At 44.6% G+C, this 23,827-nt stretch overlaps 2 protein-coding genes across 2 annotated transcripts; one reads left to right on the forward strand and one right to left on the reverse strand.

The window, feature by feature from the left end:
* Positions 1-631: 631 nt before the first annotated feature.
* Positions 632-5,506, forward strand: LOC119315238 (polynucleotide 5'-hydroxyl-kinase NOL9-like). Its single transcript, XM_037589906.1, has 9 exons — positions 632-947; positions 1,643-1,740; positions 1,831-1,864; positions 2,333-2,502; positions 2,729-2,909; positions 3,029-3,209; positions 4,121-4,232; positions 4,339-4,466; positions 5,171-5,506. The coding sequence occupies exons 1-9, from the start codon at positions 754-756 to the stop codon at positions 5,216-5,218; spliced, it is 1,146 nt and encodes a 381-aa protein (XP_037445803.1). The 5' UTR covers positions 632-753; the 3' UTR covers positions 5,219-5,506.
* A 14,530-nt stretch (positions 5,507-20,036) lies between these two features.
* Positions 20,037-23,198, reverse strand: LOC119315697. The gene is made up of 3 exons (XM_037590218.1): positions 23,073-23,198; positions 21,465-21,591; positions 20,037-20,929 (listed from the first exon to the last, which is right to left on the reverse strand). Exons 1-3 carry the CDS (start codon positions 23,196-23,198, stop codon positions 20,193-20,195), a joined length of 990 nt encoding a protein of 329 aa, XP_037446115.1. The 3' UTR covers positions 20,037-20,192.
* Between the last annotated feature and the right edge of the window lie 629 nt (positions 23,199-23,827).

A 23,827-nucleotide genomic window follows, 5' to 3' on the forward strand; every position in this document is an offset into this window, starting at 1 on the left:
ATTTGAGTGGCCCCATTAAATGAAAGGGAATTTCATCCGCGATCTACCATTTCCACCAATATTTTATGGGACAATGGCCATTAAGGATGTAAGTGGACGACGTCCATGAGGAAACACACTAACCTTTGTTACTTCGATAATCGTGTTAGGCTTAATTCTCATATTGTACAATGGCCACTCGCGTACGTCTTCCGCTTGCATGCCTAATGGCCACTCGCGTACCATCGTACCTTCGTCATGAATCACATTGGGAATTTTTATATCATATAAGACTCGATCTTTTTTTTCTCACCAAGTTAGACCCAACTATAACTTAGAAATTTTTTTGACCTTATACAATGCAAGGTACTCAGATAAATAAACTAGTTTTTTTTAAATATCGATGCTTATTTGTAGAGGATAGACTCTTAATTAGACATCCCTCCGGTAAAGAAAAACACTGATGTTTAACAAAAACTCGATTTATTTTACTAATCACCTTCTAAGAACATGACACCTCTCATCACCAGTCTCATTCATTAACATGACACCTGTGAACCTGTCATAACTCGAATTTAAAGCATTGTAAGGCCTAAGAACATATGACACCTGTCATCACCAATCTGAACGTACCGGCACCCTCTATCGTTCGACACCCAGTCGCAATACGCGTGACAGTCTTGGCTTATGAAATACCCAGTCGGAGACTGCAGAGTACCCAACGAGCGCTGAGTGCGTGCTGTGTGAGTGAATTGCGGAGAGAGAGCGAGCGAGATGGAGAGAGGCGCCATGGGCCGCGGCGAGGGGTCGGAGGAGGCGAGGGGCAGGGAGCGGGAGTGGGAGGAGGCGGCGGAGGCGGTGGCGTACGACTCGTGCACCTGGCCGCCGCCGGTGGTGGTGGTGTGCGGCCCCGGCAACAGCGGCAAGTCCGCGTTCTCCCGCCTCCTCCTCAACACCCTCCTCGCAAGGTGAAATGCACGGAGAATTCGCCTGTCCTCTCCTCGTCGCATTCTGCTCTGCTTCACTCCAAAGCAGCTGAATGTGCACATTGTCGAATAATTTTAGAGGCAGACTTTAAATTCGAGTTATTCATGCTCGGAAATGGGACGGTGCTGCTTTGCTAAATTTCAGTATAAATAAGCATTGCATTTTAGTTTATAAATAGTAAAATTGTTTGACCGCAATGCTTTGGTATATGATTTGAATACTTATTTTATACACTACGAATTCAGTTGACATGCTATCTGTATTTACTATTTATAGTGAAAAAAGAATCTGCATTTGAAAAGCGCAAAATGGAGTTAGTTACAAAGATTATTGAGCTTTGATTTTGTCGATTAAACCCTCATGAAGTAGCTATGTACCAATAGTTTTTTACTTTCTTGGTTGTTTTATGGCTTTGGGAAGTGTGAGAAAGTACTAGTAGTTTTTATGGGGTCAGCACTAGTCTGGTTGCATATAGTTAAAATGTTGTGCTAGCTGGTAAGTTTGGTTGCACTAGCCTCATCTTTTTTTTAATGGGAGAATAAACTAGTTCAACTGCTAGTTCACACAAGTTGCATAATTTGTACAGATCAGAATTTTTTGATTTGCTCTGTTTTATTTGCCGTTAGCTTATCTACTTTCAGATCAGTTCTTGTGATTCTTTCACTTCAATTAACAGGTATAAGAGGGTGGTGTACCTGGATACCGATGTTGGCCAGCCTGAGTTCACACCTCCAGGTTTTGTATCACTTCATGTACTTGAGGAACAAGCTAAAGGTACAGGCTCAGGGTTTTCAACTTTTAATTCCCCTTCAAAATGTTTCTATCCCTGGCTGAACATTCTGTTCATTTTTTTTGATAATTCAGATTTGACAATGCTATACCTGCGGGCTCCAAAGAGGTAATTGTATTTCAGGAGGTTTAGTTTTGCAGAGTCTTATATGGTTTCATATAATATTTGCAATTTACTCACCGAACTACCTTTTGGTGCTGCTAGGAACAATCCTGTGCTTAATTTAAAATAGATTACTGTATGTGAGAAAGCTATTTCATTTGTCAATTTTTTTTCCTAAATTTCTTATTCTAATATTGTTAACCATTCAGGGGTCAAATTAATATTTTGTTCTCTTCCAAGATATTATGAATACTCAAACATTATGAAGTTTGATTTTCTACCAATTCTGCAATAGCTACATTTACCCGTTAAGAGTCTTATCTTTAGCACAGTAGTTCAAGTGGCCATCACATGAACTAATATATCTATATCAGATACTTACTGAAATAAACATATGTACCAGTTGATATTTCATTGTGTTCTCATGTATGGTCTTCTGCAAGCTGTCTAATACATTTTCCCCACATATTCTAGGTGCTTCTTTTTTGGTGATGTTGCTGCACACAAGAACCCAAAACTTCTCTTGAGCTACATCTTTGGGCTTTATGATTATTTTCTTAAAGAACTCTATCGCTTCAATGAGGCTGATAACCCTCACAAATCAGCTATACCGATTGTTATCAACACTTCAGGATGGGTGAAAGGTGAGATTTCATTGATTGCACTACTTTGCATCAAGGTTTGTGCTGGTAATTCACATGGCTAATGTGGAAGGTTGGAGGGGAAAATATGATAGGATGAGTTTTGGATTTTGACTTGCATAATGGGACATTCACCTGTAATACTAATATCTGTTATTGCTAATTGACTGCATTTTCCTATTCTTTTCTCGCAAACGTCCAGTTTCATGTTGTACCGTGTGAATTTTAGGCATTGGACTTCATGTTCTGTCAGAGATACTGAGATACGTATCCCCAACCGATGTTATTCGGCTAAACACCACAGCAGAGGGTAAAAATTTACCAGGTGGTGCGTTTTGGCTGGATGCACACAAGGGAGATTCACAGGTTAATCTAGTTGAAATTCGCGCTGCACAGAACTCTCCTCGACAGTAAGTCTTTAACTGTTTTGAGCCCAGTTTCAACAAAAAAACAACTGTTTTGAGTCATTCATTTTAATGAAATGATATATCTTTAAATCGTTCTTATAGTCATGACTATGTAAATGCAGTCTGTTGGTGAAGAAAGAGGCGCGGATGATTCGTGACCTCAGACTGATTGCATACTTCAGGCAGTGCTTGCCGAGGGACTTTCCTATTTTCTCTTCTGATGATTTAGTGCAAGGCATTGCTGCTATAGACCCATTTCAGCTTCCTATTTCAAAAATACAGGTTATTGATCTGCACAGCCAGGTGACTGCTTCTCCATCTATTTTATTCTGATCATGTAGCAGTGAAGCGTTGCTGAATACTCCCTCCGTTCCAAAATAGATGACCCAACTTTATACAAACTTTGTATAAAGTTGGGTCATCTATTTTGTAACGGAGGGAGTATATGACAAAATGTTGCTTGTCCATTTACTCCTTACTGTACTCCATTTTCCAAACAGTATATTTCGTAACAGCGAAACAAATCACCTTGCATACCTTTCTGAATACTGAGCTTTTAGCAACGCCGAGTTTGCATTCTCCTTTTACACTAGTGCGAATAAAGAGCCACAAAAGGATGATATCTTGGATAGTAATCGGAGGCTCCTTTGAAGCTTCAACATTGAGCCAAATCATCAAAATGGATTGGATTGTGAGTCTTTGGGTCAAAGGATGCAGGAGACCTCAGTTATGGTTACAATCTAAATGTGTGAAACGTAGGGGCCTCCCCCCTATGGTTGTTTTGCCAAAAATATATCTGCGTACATAGTGTCACGTGGTAGGGTAGTAATGTGCACAAATCTTATCTTCTAAGTTGTAGCTATAATTTTCCTCATTTGTATGTAGAGAACTTAATGTTTACGCAATTACTTTTATTTTGCATAAATAAGATAAACTGCTGACCAGAATGCTAATGAATATGTACCGCTTGTCTAATACAACAGAATAAAACAATTTACTACTTGCAAAATTAATCTACCTAAATAAGTCGACATAATGCAGTGGTAGTTTAGCAACTTACAGTTTCAAATGGTATAAAACAGTTTGGGCAAATTAACTCTTAATTCCAGTTCATTATGTGTAGATAAAACTTATTTGGTACGGACTATCAATGCTCAGAATATTGATTTTGGGGTCTGTCTATTAATATAGTTTCTATGGGTGTTCTTGTATAGATTTCTGGTGATTCAGTATATGACTTCTTGGCTGGTACTATCGTCGGTATTGGATCAAGTTCATCTGTCCCTTTGTCAACGGAATGCTCATCCCCTTGGTGCATGGGACTTGGTATGTAAGATTTATTCTTTCCTTGTTTAGTGTTTTTGTTAAAGTAAACTGATAAGACTAACTAATTTATTGTATGTTACTGGTCTCGTGCTGAGTTGGACATTAGGTTTCGTCAAGGCTATTGATATTCCAGGAGACTGCATTCATCTGATAACACCTGTTCCTCATCAGCTTCTAGAAAATGTTGACATCATTTTTCCAAGTTGTATCGCACTACCCGACGGCCTCTTTCAGGTAATAAACAGTCGTCAGAATTATATTTCTTTGTTTTTCTCTGCAAGCATGGACTACTGTTTAAACTTCCTTATGATTGTATATTAATCACCACAAGGGCAAATAAATTACTGCTTAGGATGTGATAGCCAAATTCTTGGTTAGTTGTATTCTCTTCTCGAGAATTACCATTGCCTACAATTGAATATATTTCCGGAAATTCCCAAGGTCAATATTTCCGACGCCTTTAAATTGTGCATATGTCCCGTCCAGGCACATTTTAGCCTCTTTTAATTGATGAACCATGTTTTGAGTTGGGAAATCTAGCCGCATGATCCTGCATCAGTATTGATTTTGAACTAAAACCATGACAGTTATTTTGGAATTGATGGAGTAACACATATGCCTTTGACGCAATGCCTCTCCTCTCCTTTTGATCATGACAAAGTATCTCTAGTTCCAATATTTCAACCTGCTTCCAAAAGCATTAGGGATTGATGGGGCCTTTCCCACGCACTAAGGTTCAGTCCATCGCTAGGACCATATGGTCAGCTAGAATGGTACTCCACCTATGAAAACACAGTGGATGACCACGTGGAACAAAAAAACTCCACTTCTCCACCTACACTCTGCTGAACTTGTGCTTGTATGTGTGGAGTACGATGGATCTGTTATTCCATCGATGCGTCTCATGATCCGTTCTCACTCGAACCTTGTACTTGCAGGTGCCAAACACAGTGGATGATATAACTGCCAGGCTGAGAGATCTGTAGAGACCTGCAGATGTCTACAAACAATTATGACCGTCGGGGATAAGCAACTTCACATATCTCGGTTGCCATGAACAACCAGCCTATGAAAAAACATCACTATACCTTTGACATGTATGGAACTTCATATCAGTGTAATTTCTGCCAAACTGGCCTTGAACAACCTGATCAGATTACACAAGTTGATGGCCAGGACAAAGACATGTACTGTATTGCAATCTCGTCCTGTTACTGAACCTGTAATTTTTATTTTGTTTTAGTATACAGATGTCGTATGACAGACTAACATTACATGTCCTGGAAATATGTCTAGCTATCCTTGTTGCCTACATGGCTACATTAGTAGAGTCCACCACGCGATCTGAATTCTCCCATCTTTCTCCACAGTTGCTAGCCATGCAGCAGATTGTATGGATGCCGCAAAACTAGCTCTACAAAAGAGGGGAAACGAACATAGCATGACCCATTCTTATGCAGCTGCACATACCTTTAGAGAACTATAACGTGAAAGGAAAATAACAGAAGAATTGTGGAAAGAAAGGAGAGAAAATAAAACATCATCTAGAAATCTGTCACTTCTGTTAATGGCCGAAGCCATTCAGCTGAACACTAATGTTGATTTATGGAGTCTGTACAGTATGATGCAATGTATCCATGGCCGGATTCGCCAAAAACTATCTGCAATAACAATCAAGTCGTCAGATCAAGTGATGAAAAGCATGAGAAGCAACAGGGAAAACATAATCATTAAAATAAGCAAATCCTATTTCCATCTGAAAGAAGTAATTAATCAAGCAAGCAGACTAAAATTAACTGAACATGTCATTATGGCTCCAAACCAGAAACATAATGGATGAAATTAGGCAGCTTAAGAATGATGCATCAAGCAATGGCATAAAACCGTTCTTCCCACTTGACAACAGAAAGGGAATTAAAGTACGGCTGAAAAGATGATCAGGCGCATTTTAGAACAATCTACACAAGTAAATTGTTTCATCTGCTTCGGAAGAATAATTAGAAAGTTTATCATAAACCTACACAAAGGGCGCTTTAGATGCACGCAGTTCCAAATTAATGTCGGATAAAAAGGATTTGGGTATAGTTTCCCTTGTGACGGCCTAGGGCGTGGCGGTATTTGTGATGTTTCTGCTTGGGACACATTTTATTTGGCAGTTTGCTGATTGAAGCTAATGCTCTTCAGGAATAGCTATTCCAGCTGGTGCCACTGAGATGGTGAAGTATCAGAATGCTTGATTCAGGAATTCATGGTGATCGGGGCTGAGTATGGCAATGCCATTCAGTTTTAGCACAGTAGATTAGCTATTACCTCCTGACAATTGTATCGGAAATTAATAAGCCATTACTAGCTAATGGAAACAAAATGTCAGAATCCATCATCTATGTACCAATGCCTAAAAGATTGAACCGCGGGAACAAGGGTATGTCTGACAGGACTAACAGAAGTGACTTGGGAAAATGTATCACTTCTCCCTAATACAGCATAACCGATCTAGGTAAAACTAGTCTGTATAAAGTCTCTCATTAGCCTCTTGTTAGGTACTACTACAACAACATATTTGCCAAACACAAATGCCAGAGCAAATTAACACATAGCCGGGTATTTTAGGATACAGAGCAGGGAGGGTAATCAACAAAGGTGTCCGCAATCGCTTGATATCAAAAACTGTGCAAGAAAAGAAGACATGGAAAGATTCAGAGAAACTAGAGCAGAGCACCTGCACGAAGGAATGAATCAGAAGGGAGGACCCGGAACGAGATTTTTCACCCCACAACGAAGGGGCCGATCTCCCCGGCACGCATGCCGCGGGCGATCTCGTTGGCGACCAGCAGGCACGCCGACACCCACCCGGCGAGCACCGCCCACACCATGTCCACCATGTACGCCGCCAGCCCCCGCGGCATGGTCATCCTTTCCCTTCCTTGCTCTGCCTAGCCTTCCCTCCTTACTCCGCTGGCGCTGCCGCTGCAGTTGCAGAGGAGGTAGGCAATTCCACAAACACCTAGCCTGCAGCTTTGAAGACACGAAATGAAGACCGGGAACCGAATCAAAGAGGGGATAGTAAAAGTAAATTGCCTCTTCACCTTGGTGATGGACCGGAGCGACCCCCAAGCAGCACGCAACCGACGCCGGAATCTTGAACGGAGCACGGAGACCGAGTGTCGGCCTTCGCTTTAAGCACCACCTGACGTAGGGCAGCGGCACTCGGCGGCGGCTCCTCCATCCACCATCGGCTCCTTGATCAAGAGGCAACTCGGTGGGTGGATGTTCTCTTCTTGCTTTTGCCCGTCTCCTCGCCAGCCTTGCATTCCGTGTCCGCATCGCCTCGCAGGGGCAAACGGGGGATCGCCACGTGGTGGAGAAGCCGGAGCTTTATCCAATCATTTATCGGTTGGATTTTAGTGGTAATACTACCAGATTAGAGAGGAAGGAGGATTTGGATTTGGGCAAGGCGTCACAAGTGATTAGCATCAGCAAGAGCCCATGATTGCGTACAAGCGAGGGGATCTTGACATTGACAACGACATTGCCAGTGGTTTTACCAAGACCACGAGCCGGCTCAGCCGTAGTTTATGGGACCATGTCAATCTTTAGATTTCGGCCGACCTTTAGTGCCATACATGTGATACTCTAATGATCTAAACGATCTTATATTTCTTTATAGAGAAAGTACTCCCTCCGTCCCAAAATTCTTGTCTTAAATTTGTTTAGATACGGATGTATCTAATACTAAAACGTGACTTGATACATCCATATCTAGACAAATCTAAGACAAGAATTTTGGAACGGATGGAGTATATTTTTAGATAGGGAGTACTCCCTCCGGTCATTTTTAGTTTGCATATAAGATTTGACTGAAGTCAAGCCTCATAAAGTTTGACCAACTTTATAGAAAAAAGTACCAACATTCATAATCTGAAATTAATATCAATAGACGTGCCATGACTTAAAGTTTCATATTGTATAACTTTAGCATGGCAGATGTTAATATTTTTTCATATAAATACAGTCAAACTTTGTGTAGTTTGACTTCAGAGAATTCTAATATGCAGAGTAAAAAGGACCGGAGGAAGTATATGATACTACATCTGCCTTGTATAGTATTATATGCTATATCATCTATAGCCGGACTCCTTAATGTCCTCTATATGTCCGGACGGTTGACCCTGTCAGTGAAGAAAATATGACCCAGCTACACCCCCACCCCCCAAATCGGCCCTAAAAACTTGGGTTGTTTGGCCTGCTGGTCCGCATCCTCATCATTCGCCTACCCTGGGGGAAACCTGTCCTCGGTAGCCCCGAGTCCTTCAAGCTTTCGCTAGTGGCGCTAACTCCTTTAGATTGAGGAAGATTCTGCTGAAAGAACCGACTGCAGAAGGCATTGGGTCGCCTATGGAGAGGCCTTGATGGACTCGATTAATACTTAAAGAAGGTAAGTAGGAGGCAGAGGCTTGTGGCTTGTGATGAAGCATATCCTAGTGATGTCGGAGAACTCCTGAACCTGAGTAGGTGGTTGCCAGTTGTCCTCAAGAGGAAGGTTCTTTTGATCTTCATCTTCGGAACCAAGTCTCCGGACTAGGGCATTCATAATGTAAAAGAACATAACATGAAGTTGCACATATGTTTATGACCCATTCTTATGCAGTTGCACATATCTTTAGAGAACTAGTATAATGCAAAAGGAAAATAAATTATTTACATTACTACACAGAACAGAAGAATTGTGGAAAGAAAGGAGAAAGAAAACATCATCTAGAATCTCTGTCACTTCTATCAATGGCCAAGCCATTCAGCTGAACACTAATGGAGATTTAGGGACTCTGTACAGTATAATGCAATGTGTATCCATGGATGGATCCGCCAAAAAACTACCTGCAATAACAATTAAGTCATCAGATCAAGTGATGAAAAGCATAAGAAGCAACAGGGCAAACATAACTATTAAAACAAGCAAATCCCATTTCAATCTGAAAGAAGTTATTAATCGGGCAAGCAGATGAAATTAACTGAACATGTCATTATGGCTCCAAACCAGAAACATAAGCAGTTAATTTAGGCAGCTTAAGAATGATGCATCAAGCAATGGGCATGAAACCTTTCTTCCCACTTGATGACAGAAAGGGAATTAAAGTAAGGTTAAAAAATGACCAGGCACATTTGCAACAATCTACACAAGTAAATTGTTCCATTTGCTTTGGAAGAATAATAAAAATGTTGATCATATGTAAGCCTACACAAGCTAATGATCTTCGTGGGTAGCTATTCCAGCTGGTGCCACTGAGACGGTGAAGATTTCAAAAGCATCAAATGAATGTTTCATTAGGAATTCAGGCTGATCGGGGCTGAGTATGGCAATGCCATTCAATTTTAGTACATTACAGGCCTACAGAATGACACTCTTTAAAATGGAAACAATAAAACTTGGAACGTAGATTTGTTTTTGAAAAGGTGTAACATCTATAGCCATGGAAGTAACTATTACCTCTTGAAAATTGTACCAGAAATTAATAAGCCATGACTAATGAAAAAAAAAAGTCAGATTCCATCATCTATGTAATGCCTAAAAGATTGAGCCGCAGAAACAGGGGTACGTCTGAGTCATAACTGATCCATGTAAAACTACTCTGTATAAAATCTCTCATTAGCTTCTTATTAAACGTCTTACATTTTGAGACAGAGGGGATACTAGTATAGATTTTCCAAACATAAATCCCAGAGTAAATTAACACATAGCCTGTTATTTCAGGATACAGAGCAGAAACTGGTAATCAAGAAAGGTATCCGCAATCGCTTGATATCACGAATTGTGCAAGAAAAAAAAGGACATAATATGGCACCATAGTTTTCTCTTAGAGAGGAAGCACCGAGTTATTACTAGCAAAGAAACTAAGAGCAGAAGGTTGAGAGCAGAGCACCTACGTGAAGGAAGGAGTCAGAAGGGAGGATTTCCCGTTCCCGAAGTGAGATTCAGCCGACGACGAAGGGGCCAATCTCCCCGGCCCGCATGCCGCGGGCGATCTCGTTGGCGACCAGCAGGCACGCCGACACCCACCCGGCGAGCACCGCCCACACCATGTCCACCATGTACGCCGACAGCCCCCGCGGCATGCCCATCCTTTCCTCGCTGCTCTCCCTAGCCCTTCCTTGCTTACTCCGCTGCCGCTGCTGTTGCAATTGCAAAGGAGGCAATTCCACAAACACCTACCCTGCAGGCTGCAGCTTTGATGAGAGGACGAGTAAGCAATGAAGAGAGGATGACGAGCAAAGGCTGGGTCTTGCCAAGGGCGTTTGCTTCAATTTCATCGAAATGAAAGAGAGAACGAGAAAGCAATTGCTTGTTTACCTTGGTGATGATGAACCGGAGCAAGCTCCTCCAACCAGCACGGACCCTTTGCAATCAACGGAGGAATCTTGAACAGAGCCAGTCAGGAAGTTTGTTGTGTTGGCCTTCGCCTTTGCTCCCGGATTAGTCGCCGGCACAACTCTGCTGTTTGTTGCCCCTCCCCTCGCCACGCGACTGCATATGGTAAGCACACAAGAAGATTGGTGGGTAAGCACGCACAGCTGTGCCCCCTGACGTAGGGCAGCGGCGCTCAAGTGGCATGCTCCATCCATCCACCATCGGTTCCTTGATCAGGAGGCAAGTAGGTGGATGTCTTCTTCTTGCTTTTGCCAACCTCCCATTCCATTCCATTTCCGCATCGCCTCTCGCTGTCGGGTCCTGGCGACAACGAACCGGAGACCGCCGCGTGGGACCCGCAGCTCTTGCTTTATCGGTTGATGATTACCTGGATTGGATTAGTACCAGATTAGAGAGGCAGGAAGATTTGGATTTGGGCAAGTGCGTCACGCTGTGATTAGCAGGAGCCACCAGGGGATTCATTCCAATTCCATGATTGCGTTGCGTGCAAGCAGAGGGGATCTTGACGACGACGTGCCGGCGGGTTTAACAAGGCCGCGAAAAATCGAGTCAGCGGCAGAGGGGATGTTCGAGCGAGGTTTCATCGGCGCCTCGCTTAGTTTATCACACGTCGCTGTGAGATCTCTCGGTCAAGATTTGATGGCGTTTTTGGCTGACACGATGGATCCTACTATTAGTATTCTTGGGGGCAAAGATTTGCATTGCTACCAGACCAGTCTATTTTTACTGATTGAAGATCATCGTACATAAGTCACAGTTCAAAACGTCGAAACTGCATTAGCGTGGATGACAACACATGGAGCTATTAGAGCATCTACAGCCGTGATTACCAAATCTGCCCCCCTATACGTCCGCGGACGCCGGACGCGACAATGGAAAAATATATCGACATCAAACGAACAATGAAATGCACATAAACCAACTTCACATCATTCAAAAGATCACCACAGTTCATCTCCAGACAAGTTCTAAACTTAAACATCTAAAAAACGATAATATAAACGGAGGAGGAGCGGATCACCACTTCCTCGCGGGCTCTTCGCCCTTCCGATCGCCGGCGCATGGGTTGCTCCGCCATGTCCCTCTCCCTTGCCCACTGCCTCTCGCGGCGGGCGGCGCGCCTCTGATTCCGGCGTGCGCGTTCGGGCCGGCGGAGCGGGCACTAGCACCGATCGTTGCCTTGCGAAGCAGCGGCCGACAGGGAAGGGGAGATGTGACATCTCAATCCCACGTTTATCTTATTCGTACGTTTTCATATTCCCGCAATCCGAAGAGGCCCTTACATGAAAGGCAACACCAAAGCCAAAAGGCTGGATCTGCTTTGTGATTGTCACATTATATTCACACACTCGCTCCACCTACCTTGTTCATGTCACTAGCATTCAGGGCCGTCTTCAGAAATTCGGGGCCTCGGGCGAAAACCAAAAAGAAGGGCCCAAAATTTTGAACAATTCCTATAATAGAAGAATTAATATGCATAAAGCAGTCTCATTTTGTTAGATAATTTCAAGTCTGTTTTATTTTGTACAATATTTAGACATATATCAAACAAGCATGCTAAAAAACAGTAAATGATAGTGCAACAACAAACTAACCTCATGTTCTACCAAAGAGGAGCATCCATCTAGTCTTCGTGAAAGTAAATCTTCAATGATATCTTTGTAGTTAATCTTTTCCGAGATATTGTTTTCAAGTGCTGTTGCCGCCAATCCGTTGAGTATTATCTGCAACTCCTTTATTGACAAAATTACCATCATCAAACCTTTCCATCAGGAGCAGTCAACCTCTGCTGCATTATCATCACGACCATTATCAACATTCACATCTGCAGTTTAACTTTCAAAATCAAGTTGAGTGTCTCTCACAATATATCCATAAGGGCATCCGTTTGAGATTGAGCCTCAACTTCCGGTAGCTTTGCAGCACCAAATCATCTTTGTAATTCTAGTAGACATGATGAATATTCATGAAGAAAACCTAACATATTATAAATGATCAAACTGAATAAAATTAGCTTCATATGGTTATGATCTGGAGAATGACCAGATCTTCAAATACATGAAAATAAACTGAAAAAATAACCTGCCACTTGAAGATTAAAATACAGTCAGTAGTCCGGACATGGGCGTGTTTCTGAATGATTTTGTTGGTGGTCTTCCTGATCGAAGCAAGGAACGGCACCACAGTCCGCGGCTGTTGCGTTTTTATGGCAGCAAGACGATCAGCCGATGGGATCGGATGGGATCGTCGTAGGCTACTGCGCCGGCAGGAGCACGACTGCTTAGGGCCTCGCCGTATTATTTGCCGAGACGCCGGTAGAATCGATCGATATGCCTCCTGTCCTGGATTAAGGCTTCCAGGGCCTCCGATCAGGGCATCGGGCCTTGATCTGTTGTTTGGGCCTTTCCTGTAATGGTTTTTTGGCGACTTTTAACAAGACGAGGCAATGAACCAAGCTTTCATCTTCAGGTTTTTTTTATCGGTGGAGGCCCCCTGATTTTGGAGGCCCTGTGCGGTCGCTCACTTCGCTCCCCCTCATCGACGGGCCTGCTAGCATTTTCAGGTGACTAGCCTTCATTGTCACATTATATTCACATCCGGCTCCACCCACCTTGTTCATGTCACCGGCATTTCAGGTGACTAGCCTTCACGTGCGTTCGGTGGGGGTGTTCTTCCTGTCGAAGCAGGCTCGACAACGCCATTGCATGGAGTTCAATTGTGAGGTTGGCTAGACCAGGCTTGACGGCGACCCCATTGACCCGCTGCGAAGAGGACGACCAGCGGCCGATCCCACCGAAAAAAGACGCTTGCTATAGTGCCCGGCTTGCTATACTGCGCCGGCATGCTACGACGAAGCGGCCTAGTCGGGAGCACGCCTGTGCTAAGCACCGACTGTTTTGACGCAACGTGTATCGTATAGGAGCTCATGGAAACGAGAGCTCCTAGTCGGCGCTTTAAGCGCCAGTTAGGCCTTTCTCAGTGCTCCATGGTGGACAGGTGCTAAGCATGGCACATAAATGAAAAAATGACATGGCAGAACAATTAAGAAGGAGAGAGAACACTTTGGTGACACCAGGAAGAACCAATGCCAAGTACGTGAATCTAGGCAAACCACTTAAATGAAACAACTTGACCAATAGATGAAAGACTTTAGGTGCCAACTCATTAAATAAGGTGTGCTTAACAAAAGTTAAGCACCTATGCATTGAGGAGTTGAGTTGCTAAGGTATTTAATGCACTTAGCACCTCATCCAAGCACCTTTGCATTGGAGGAGGTCTTAGGAAGCTGGCACTCGCGCGCATGCTGGCGGCCCGCGACCCAATATCACGCTAGCTTGCTCGCCCGCTAGTTTTTTTGTTTCTCTAAAAAAAGCTAGTTTATTTTTTTTCTGATATTTTGTGAAATTGGTCAGCCAAGAAAGAAAAACAGCCAGTTTTTCATGGTACTTCTAATTTTGTTGTGTAATTTAAAACATTTACAGATTTAAAAATAATTCATGAATTTGAAAAATAGATCGTGAATTTGAGAAACTTCAAGGATTTGAATATATGTTCTTGAATTTGTGGATTTGAAAAAAAGTTTATGAATATGGACAAACTTCATGAATTCAAAAAAATTAGCGGATTTAAATAAATTTTCTTGAATATATGAATTTTCAAAACTTCACAAATTTCAAAAAAAAAATAAGGGATTTGAATAAATGTCCACAAATTTGTGGATCTGGAGAAAGTTGATGAATTGGAAAAATGACGAATTAAAAAACGATGAATTTGGAAAAGGTTCATAAATTTTAAAATGTTCAAAAATTCGAATTTTAAAAAGTCTGAATTTTAAAAATTCATGAGTTTGAAAAAAAGTCAGGAATTTCAAAATTATTGATGAAATCAAATTTTAAAAAGTTCATGAATTAAAAAATGAGTTTGAAAAAAGATAATGAATTTGAAATTGTTCATCAGTTAAAAATTTAAAAATAACGAATTTGGAAAAATGTCTGCAAATTTGAAAATTGTTCCTAATTTAGAATTTTCTAATTTTCATGAATTTGGAAAAAAAATCTCAAATTTGATTTTTGCAAATTCGGATTCATTTGTGTTTTCTAAAAATGTTTCACGAATTTTTAAAATTCACAATTTTAAAAAGATCACAAATTCAAAATAAAGTTCAAGAAAAATAAAAATGAAAAAATATGCAAAAAATGAAAATGAAAGCGGAAAAGAAAAATAAAAAAACGGACATGAGAAACCCGAAGGCAAAATCGCCCAGAAAAACTCGGCGGAATCCGAGCCGGTGAAAAAAACTACTTGGACCGGCCAATATAAGAACTAGTGTAATGAGAGGGTGTGCGCCGATTTGCCAAATGGCCTAATACAGACGCCTTAAGCGCTAAATAGGATCCAATCATGGAAAATATGGAACTCCTATTGGGCGCTGTAGCCGCCTGTTGGAGAAGTGGCGCCTACTGCGACCCGCTGCGGGCGGCGGACCATTTAAACACCGCTTCATCGGTCCCTCTAGATTCGCTGTCGCTCGCTCGCTGAGAACAAATCGTTCCCTCCATTGACTCGCCTCGCTACCATTTTGTTCCAGCTGTGCTGCTCTGCTAGTTCAGGAAAAAGACCGGTCTCTAGTTTTTTACATTTTTGAATATGTTCGTGAAATAAAAAAAAGATCATAGATTTATAAAAAATGTTTGTGGATTAAAAGTTCACGAAATTGGGAAAATGTACACAAATAAAAAATAACGAATTGTGAAAAAGTTCATCGATTTTGAAAAAATGTTCATCAATTTTTAAAACAGTTCATCGATTTTTTTAAAGTTCATCGGATTTGAAAATAAATTATCCAATTACAAAAATTTCATCGTACTTTAAAAAAGGTTCACCAAAATGTTAAAAAAGATCATGGATTTTGAGAAAAAGTTAATTAAATTTGAAAAAAGTTCAAGAATTTAAGAAAAGAAAAATAGACAGAAAACAAAAAAAAGAAAAGGTAATAAATCTTTCCCTAATAATAATAAAGCACGGATTGAGTCCGGCGGCACCAACGCGCCAGTTTTTCAAAAAAGCCCCTACTGTTTTCTATATTCAACCCACAGTCCCTACGTAAGTGGATCTGCAAAAACGTTTCAATTTTGCAAATTAACCCTTGCATTTTGCACTCCTTTCTTCATCTTATCCACCGGCTGGAAGGGGCGCACGCTCACCGACTGCACCCGCCGCAGCCACCATGGCAACCTTCGACTCGGCTGTCTCCGGCCCGGACACAGCGCCCGACCTCCGCCTTGCCGTGCACCAGTACAACCAGCTCATCCACCTGCTGGCCTCCGCGGACGACACCGTTTTCCCCGTCCACCCCACCGCCGCCGCGCGCCACGTGTTCGCCTTCATGCTGGAGGCCAGGGCGCCCCCGTTCGAGGCCACCATCACCTCGCTCGCCTGCGTCGTCGCTGCAGACGCCGAGGACGCCTACGAAGCCTTCAGGCTCGTCTCCTCCATGCGGCAGAAGTACGACCTCGTGCCGCGCCTTCGGTCCTACAGCCCCGTGCTTGCCGCGTTCCGGTGCACCGGAGAGGCTGGCAAGACCTACGCGGTCGAGGCCCACATGGCGGCCTCCGCTGCATCGCCGGAAGAGCCCGAGCTCGCCCCGCTCCTTGAGGTCAGCGCAGAGGCCAGGGACGCAGACGAGGTGGTTCCGGAGCTGGTAAGGCTGGTGACCCTCGACCGCCGCAGGACGCTGGCCCTATCCCACGCCGCCGCCGGTCGCTTGGACGCTGCGCTGGAGGCCCTCGCGGCCGCTTGGAGCCGGGACGCGTTCCTCCACAAAACCTTGATCTGGAGCTTCGACGATGCAGGCCTCCATGCTGGGACGAGGAGGAGAAGAAGGGGGGCACGTCGGAGGTGCCGGTCGAGCGCACCATCGAGGAGGCGTTGATGACGGCAACACGGGCGAGGCCGGGGAGGAGATCATGGTTGATGCTTTACCGCCTGAAGTTGTTGACCTGGAACAAGAGGGTAAGGTGGATGTGAGAGCAGAAGCGCACGCCGTGGTGCAGGATGTCGTGGTGTCTGAAGCACCTGAGGTGCCGGAACCAGAGGTGAAGAGCGAGGAGGTGGTGGTCCGGGACACAACCATGGTGCATCCCGCGCATCAACCAGAGACGAAGGCCGATGAGGTGCTGGTCAGGGATACAGACACGGATGTTGTGGTGCAGGAACCGGAAGCAAAGGGTGAGGTGTCACGGTCTCATGAGGCAGCTGGTGCACAAACTACAGAGGTACACAACGTTTCTGCTTGTTTACCATCCTTCCCCAACATTTTGAAGCTGTGGTGTCTCATTTGGCGGGCTAATTTTGTTGCTGGTGGTACGGGGGCAGGCAGTGGCGGTGGCTGCTGCTTAGATGTCTTTGCTGGTTCAAAGAGATAGATGAAGGTGAGTTTGTTTTGTGCTTATGATCATGTTTGATTATGCCTGTTCAATGAGAGTGTCATTCGGTCAATTGTTTGTATGAATTCTGTAAAAGTTGTGTTACTGTGAGTGAACAAAATCTTGTATGCCGCACCTTTGAGTTTGAGATGCAGATTTGTATTCCTTGTGAATAACTTAACTCTGACATCTTTACTTAAAAAAATTGAATGCGACTGGGGAACTTGTATCATTTGTTAGGTATAAATGGCAAGAGCACAGCCGAACACACCTATATGAATTTGACTGTTAACGTCGCAGTCTGTGAGAATTGAGTGTTCTCTAATAAATTCATGAAAAGGCCCTGGAGTACGACGTATACGCTTCACCCGCGGGGAAGCCTTGCGGCAGCCCAATATCGGTCAAAAATTTGTGTGAAACTAGTCTCGCAGAAAACTTGTAGTTCAAGGCATAGTCCACTATTCAAGTTGTGATCTAGTGTAGCATAAATCTCTAAGTGGAAGTTCAACTTCACAGTCTCCACTAAGCACTGGTATATAAACAATGTTTTGGAACTAAATGATGAGATGTGCCAATGAGACTTTATGGGGGATTGTTGGAATTTTGCTAGTAGGCCTTTGGCCCAAAGCCCAACTAAAATTCGGAAATTCTCTTGGCCCATTCATGCATACATGTGAGTGGAGTGAGTGAGGCTAAAGTTTAGTCCCACCCCGGAAGTTGAGAGAGAGTTGCACCTCTTTATAAGGTGAGCTCTTCTACCACTTGTATAAGCATGAGAAGAGGAGACCTACACGCGCTTTCCTCCTCCTCGCTCGCTTCGCCACGCCTTGTCACGACGCGCCGCGGGTTGCGGTATTGAGCCGAGCCGAGGACAGAGCTATGCACGTTGTCTATATCTTTGCTGCTCGGAAAAAATTAATGAGTCATTAATTAATAATTAACGGACGCGTTAATTACTGAACCGTTTCCGATTCTTTTGGATCGTGACGACTCTCCCACGACCTGCCCGACCCGCACTATATAGTCAGGCGGACGTCTACCCTAGCCGCCGCCGCTTCGTATGGTTTCTTACCACCGTTCCAGATCATTGCGCCGCCAAGTAAGTCTTCTCCACCCCTCTTTTCGGCGTGCACCGGGAGAAGGGACAACAGGCCTCCGGAACCCCGCCTCTCGTGATCCTGTACGGGAGAGGGGCGATCAGGTTTTTGGGGAGCGCACTCGCGCGACTGCTGGCAGCGACGACTTCGCGAACGACGACTTCTTCCCCGCCCTCGACGACATGGACGACAACGTTAACGCCGGCGGTGCTGCTCCCGCTGCACCGTATGTGATTCTATCCTTCCTATTCGAGATCGTGGTAGAATTCATGTTTCTAGTATGTGCCCTAGATGTGATCTGTTCATCTGCTATGCTAGTTCGCATGATTAGTTTAATCTTTGCTAATGTAGTTATGTTTTATCTTTTAATTATTCGAATTAAATCTCATAGTAACTTGCTCATATTTCCAACATTACTGCCGGGCATTGCAACCCCCTTGCTCGTCTTGGTCGGGGTGGGGAGAAGCTGCGTCGTGATGTGTGACTCGCGGCAAAAAGGGAGGAGAGGAAGGGCACCTTGCCTTGGGCACAGGAGAGGAGAGGAAGGGCACCGGGGAAGCGGCGGCGGCTCGCCATCTAGTTGTTGGCCGGTCGGTGGCGGCCGCGCGAAGGGTGAGGTGCATCTCACGTGGCTTTCCTTATGTCCACACGAGGTGTTGATAAAATGCCTTAGAGAAAGAGGAGGAGAAAATAGAAGACGTGACCCTTTTTTTGCATACGTGAATTTAGTTTTCTGCCAACTCAGCCTGACGTGTGGGATGATTATGTCATCCAAACTTTTAGCATCTATATCATCATTATTTTTGTCACTGTCAATTTCTTGATGTGATATAAAATGACACGATTTGTAAAGTGATGGATTTTTCCTGATCGTGACACGAATGGTCCTGCGCATTTAACTCCTCAGCGGCCCCACGGAGTTCAGTTGCGAGGCCTGGCGATAACTTCGTTGACTGACTGGCACGCGGGCGACCGGCGACTGACCTCGGTCAACGGTCATTTGCGCGTCTGCAGAGGGCCCTGCGGCTGGCCAGAAGAAAAATAAAAAAACAACGACCGAGGGCGAAGACGCGGGCCGCGGGCCAATATGGACATACAGGAATTTGTGCCTGTAATTTCGGCGAAACCTGCGCGCCTTTAATTCAAGTTGATGTGCACATGGGCTTTTTTTTTTTTGAAAAGATGTGCACATGGTTGGGTACGAGCCAGACTGACCAGAGCGCCCATGTGTGCCTGGGAGAGCTGGTGATAAAGAAAGAAGTCGTTCGGTTCCAGATAAAAAACAATAAAAAATCGTTGTAACATGTCTGACACGAACAGTGCGTGGCCCGTGCTAGCTCTTCTTTTCTTGCTTTTTTTTTGGAGACAGGGCTGTCTTGACAAGCTGGGACGACGCTTTCTCCCACTCGACGCGGGATAGTACGGTCCACCGTGCATACTATATTCACTCCTCTAAAATACAAGGGGTATTTGTCAAACTTGGACATAGACATGTTTTAGTGTGTTTGTTCGCTCATTTCAGTTAGTATATAGTTTATATTCAAATGTGCAAAACATTTTATAGTATTTATGAACTGTAACTTATTTTAAGACGAATGTATATAGATATGTTTTAGTGTGTTTGTTCACTCATTTCAGCATGTATATAGTACTAGTTTATATTAAAATATTCAAGACATCTTCTATTTGTAAACGGAGGGACTACCATCTACTTCCTCCGTTCCAAAATAGATGACCTAACTTTATACTAACTTTAAAGTTAGTATAAAGTTAGGTCATCTATTTTGGAACGGAGGAAGTAGTAGCTATTCACATCTTGTAGGAAAAATATAGAGAAACATAGCACATGCAAATTTCAAATGCTAGAAACCAAGATTCACGAACGAAAATCTTTTTACATAATGAAGGAATCAAATAAACGAGAGGTACTACAACTACAACTACTCGACCGCCATAGATTGCTTGGAACTTTGGATGAAAACCATACAGTACACAGTAGTAGCTAGCAAATTAACTACTCATTGTCCTTCTTCTCCTTCTCGAGCTTGCATTTCACCCTCTCGAACACAACGGAGGCCGTCGCCGGCGAGTCGAGCTTAAGCTTGAGTTTGCAGGTCCCCGCCAGCTTGTTCTTCTTCAGCTGCAGCGTGTACCGCACCTCGCCGGTGACCGCCACCTCCAGCTCGAACTCCCCCGTCTTGTTCTGCTCCTTGTACGCGGCGACGCCGGCGTTGCCCAGCGCCACGTAGCCGCTCTCTTGGCCCGTGACGAGGCGGTACACCCGGGTCTTCCTGGGGCCGTGCTTGTCGCCCTTGTCGGCGACCTGCACGCGGTCGAACTGCTGGCCGTCGAACTTGTACGCCGCCTCAAGCGGCTCCGTGTTCTTCATGGTCGTCGCCCAGTTGCGGTTGCGGACGACGAGCCGCAGCGAGAGGTTGTACCCGAGCGACGTCGTCGGGGTGGTCGCCAGCGCGAACCTGGCCAGCGAGGCGTCCTCGACGGTGATGGATGGCTGGATGGCGAAGCTGTAGGCGGCGACCATGACGACGATGATGATGACGGCGGCGAGGGCGGTGAAGCACGCTAGTGGCCACTTGCATTTGTCCCAGCACCGGCCCAAGCAGCCCATCGCCGGCGGTTTTCTTGATTCAGATCTTGGAGTTGGAGGGCCGAGAGAGTGCTGGAGGGCGGAGGGTGTTGGAGCTTGCTGGCATTGACTACGTAATTTGAACTGTGAGTCTGAGTGGGGTACTTATGGACTCGGAGGAACTAAAGTACACCGAGTTGTAGTCTTTGTTCTTAGGGCATGGCACCCCGTAAATTTTCACCTGCATCCGTCTGTGGAGAGGAGATGAATGCACGGACACGGATGCGAGAAGATGACAATCGACGCCCGCGTACATTTTGACAACTCACACTAATCGGACGAAATTCGATTAAGCATGACCGGATTTCATATAAACATAATGGATTTCATTTAAAATTAATGGATTTCATTACATTTACATCAACTAAGCGGAGCTCGTCCAGCTAGGTCTTAATGGTCGTCGGCGCCTGATCCCCATGTCCGGCCGTGAACCAAGAGAACTGAAACTTTGCCTTTCCAGCTCTGCCTCCATAACATCCGCCTTCGGAGGCCCGGGAAGTGAAGCTGTCCGCCTGCACATCGCCGCCAAGCAAGATGCTCAGCCCACCATGCTTGGCATCGACGGGAGAATGGTGGCCTTCTTGGGACACGAGCGACGGCGACCTACCGTGCACTACTGTTCCTCGTTGCCGGCAGCACCCGCGGACATGCCGACTTCTTCATGGTCGTGGCGCCGGGGCACGGCCTCGGCGATGTCCTCCTCGTTGATCTCGCCGAACAATGCCTCCCCCGCCTCGTCGTCGCACTCCTTGCCGGCGGCCGCCACCTATGCCACCCGCTACCAGTACCGCCAGCTGGCGAGGCGGATCTCGCAAGCGGAGCGGTAGGACTCGAGCAGCGCCACCTGCTCCGTGAGGTCCGCGTTCGGCGTGACCGCCCTGCCGGCGGTGACCTGCTGATACGTCTCCAACTATCTATAGTTTATGAAGTATCCATACTATGTTTACAACAATTTTATATGGTTTTGGTGCATTTTTATATGATTTGAATGAAACTAACCCGGGCTGACGTTGTTTTCAGCAGAATTACCATGGTGTTATTTTTGTGCAGAAATAAAAGTTCTCAGATTGGGTTGAAAATTTACTGTGATTTTTTATGGACCAAAAGAGAACCCTAAAGCCTGAGAGCTGGACTAGACAAAGTCCAGGGGAGTGACAAGCTCAGGGGGCGCGCCCTCGGGGGTACGCCACACCGTCCGAGCTTCTCGGTCCCTTCTGGTCCCCTTGATGTGAAACCGACGTAAAAAAATCCTATAAATACAGAAACCCCAGAAAGAAGCCTAGAACTTCTGCTCCGCCGCCACAAGCCTTTGTTCCAAAGAGATCCCATCTAGAACCCTTTTCCGGCACCCTGCTGGAGGGGGAAATCATCACCAGAGGCCATCTTCATCACCTCGGAGGTCGCCATGACGAGGAGGGAGTAGTTCACCCTCGGGGTTGAGGGTATGTACCAATAGCTATGTGTTTGATCTCTCTCTCTCTCTTCTCTCATTATCTTGATTTGGCACGATCTTGATGTACCATGAGCTTTGTTAATATAGTCGGGTCATATTATGTTTTCCCCACTCTATCTTGTTGTGATGAATTGAGTCTTGCTCTTTGAGGTTTCGTTATGTTGGATTGAATATTGGATTTGAGATCACTTGATGTTTGTCTCGTATGTGGATACCCGTGGTGATAATGGGGTATTCTATTAAGTCACTTGATACATGTTTTGGTATTCAACTTACGGATTCCTGTGGTGACATTAGGGTAATCTAGGCATAGGGGTTGACACACGTTTCCGTCCTACGTTCTCCGATAGAAACTTTGTTGTGATTCTTTGTCGCATGTTAGGGATTGTTATATGATTCAATTATGCTAGCACTGTTGAGAGATTGCATTAGTGAAAGTATGAACCCTAGGTATTGTTTTCAAGCATTGCAATACCGTTTGTGCCCACTTTTATCACTCGCTACCTTGCTATTTTTAATATTTCATAATACTATCCATACTACACTTGTATCACCATCTCTTCATCGAACTAGTGCACCTATATAATTTACCATTGTATTGGGTGTGTTGGGGCTACAAGAGATTTATTGTATTTGATTGTAGGTTGTTTGAGAGAGACCATCTTCATTCTATGCTCTACGGATTGATAAAACTTAGGTCATCCACTTGAGGGAAATTTGTTCTTATGCTACAAAACTCTGCGCTTGGAGGCCTAACCGAGTCTACAAGAATAAAGTTGTGTAGTAGACATCACCTGCTCATCCGCCCGCAGATGCTCCTGGAGGAGGTTGTGGTTGTATTTGGCATCGTCCAAAGCCTCCCGGAACTTCTCCACCCGCACCATGTCCATATAATGGGCACAGGCCTTGCCGATGGTCATGGTTGTTGGGAAACATAGCATGCAATTCAAAAAAGTTCCTAAGCTCATGCAAGATCTATCTAGGAGATGCGTAGAACGAGAGGGGGAGAGTGTGTCCATGTACCCTCGTAGACCGAAAGCGGAAGCATTTGACAACGCGATTGATGGAGTCGAACTTCTTCTTACTCCGACCGATCAAGCACCGAACCTATGACACCTCCGAGTTCTGCACACGTTCAGCTCGGTGACGTCCCTCGCCTTCTTGATCCAACAAGGGGGCGAGGTAGTAGATGAGTTCCGTCAGCACGACGGTGTGGTGACGGTGATGGTGACGTGATCTGCGCAGGGTTTCTCCTAAGCACCGCGAGAATATGACCGGGGGTGTAAACTGTGGAGGGGGCGCCGCACACGGCTAACAATTGATGTTGTGTGCTTGTGAGGCGCCCCCTCCCCACATATATATAGGTGGTGAAGGAAATATGCCCTAGAGGCAATAATAAAGTTATTATTTATTTCCTTATATCATGATAAATGTTTATTATTCATGCTAGAATTGTATTAACCGGAAACATAATACATGTGTGAATACATAGACAAACAGAGTGTCACTAGTATGCCTCTACTTGACTAGCTCGTTAATCAAAGATGGT

Source organism: Triticum dicoccoides, chromosome 6A (assembly GCF_002162155.2).
Source record: "Triticum dicoccoides isolate Atlit2015 ecotype Zavitan chromosome 6A, WEW_v2.0, whole genome shotgun sequence".
NCBI classification, from domain to species: domain Eukaryota; kingdom Viridiplantae; phylum Streptophyta; class Magnoliopsida; order Poales; family Poaceae; genus Triticum; species Triticum dicoccoides.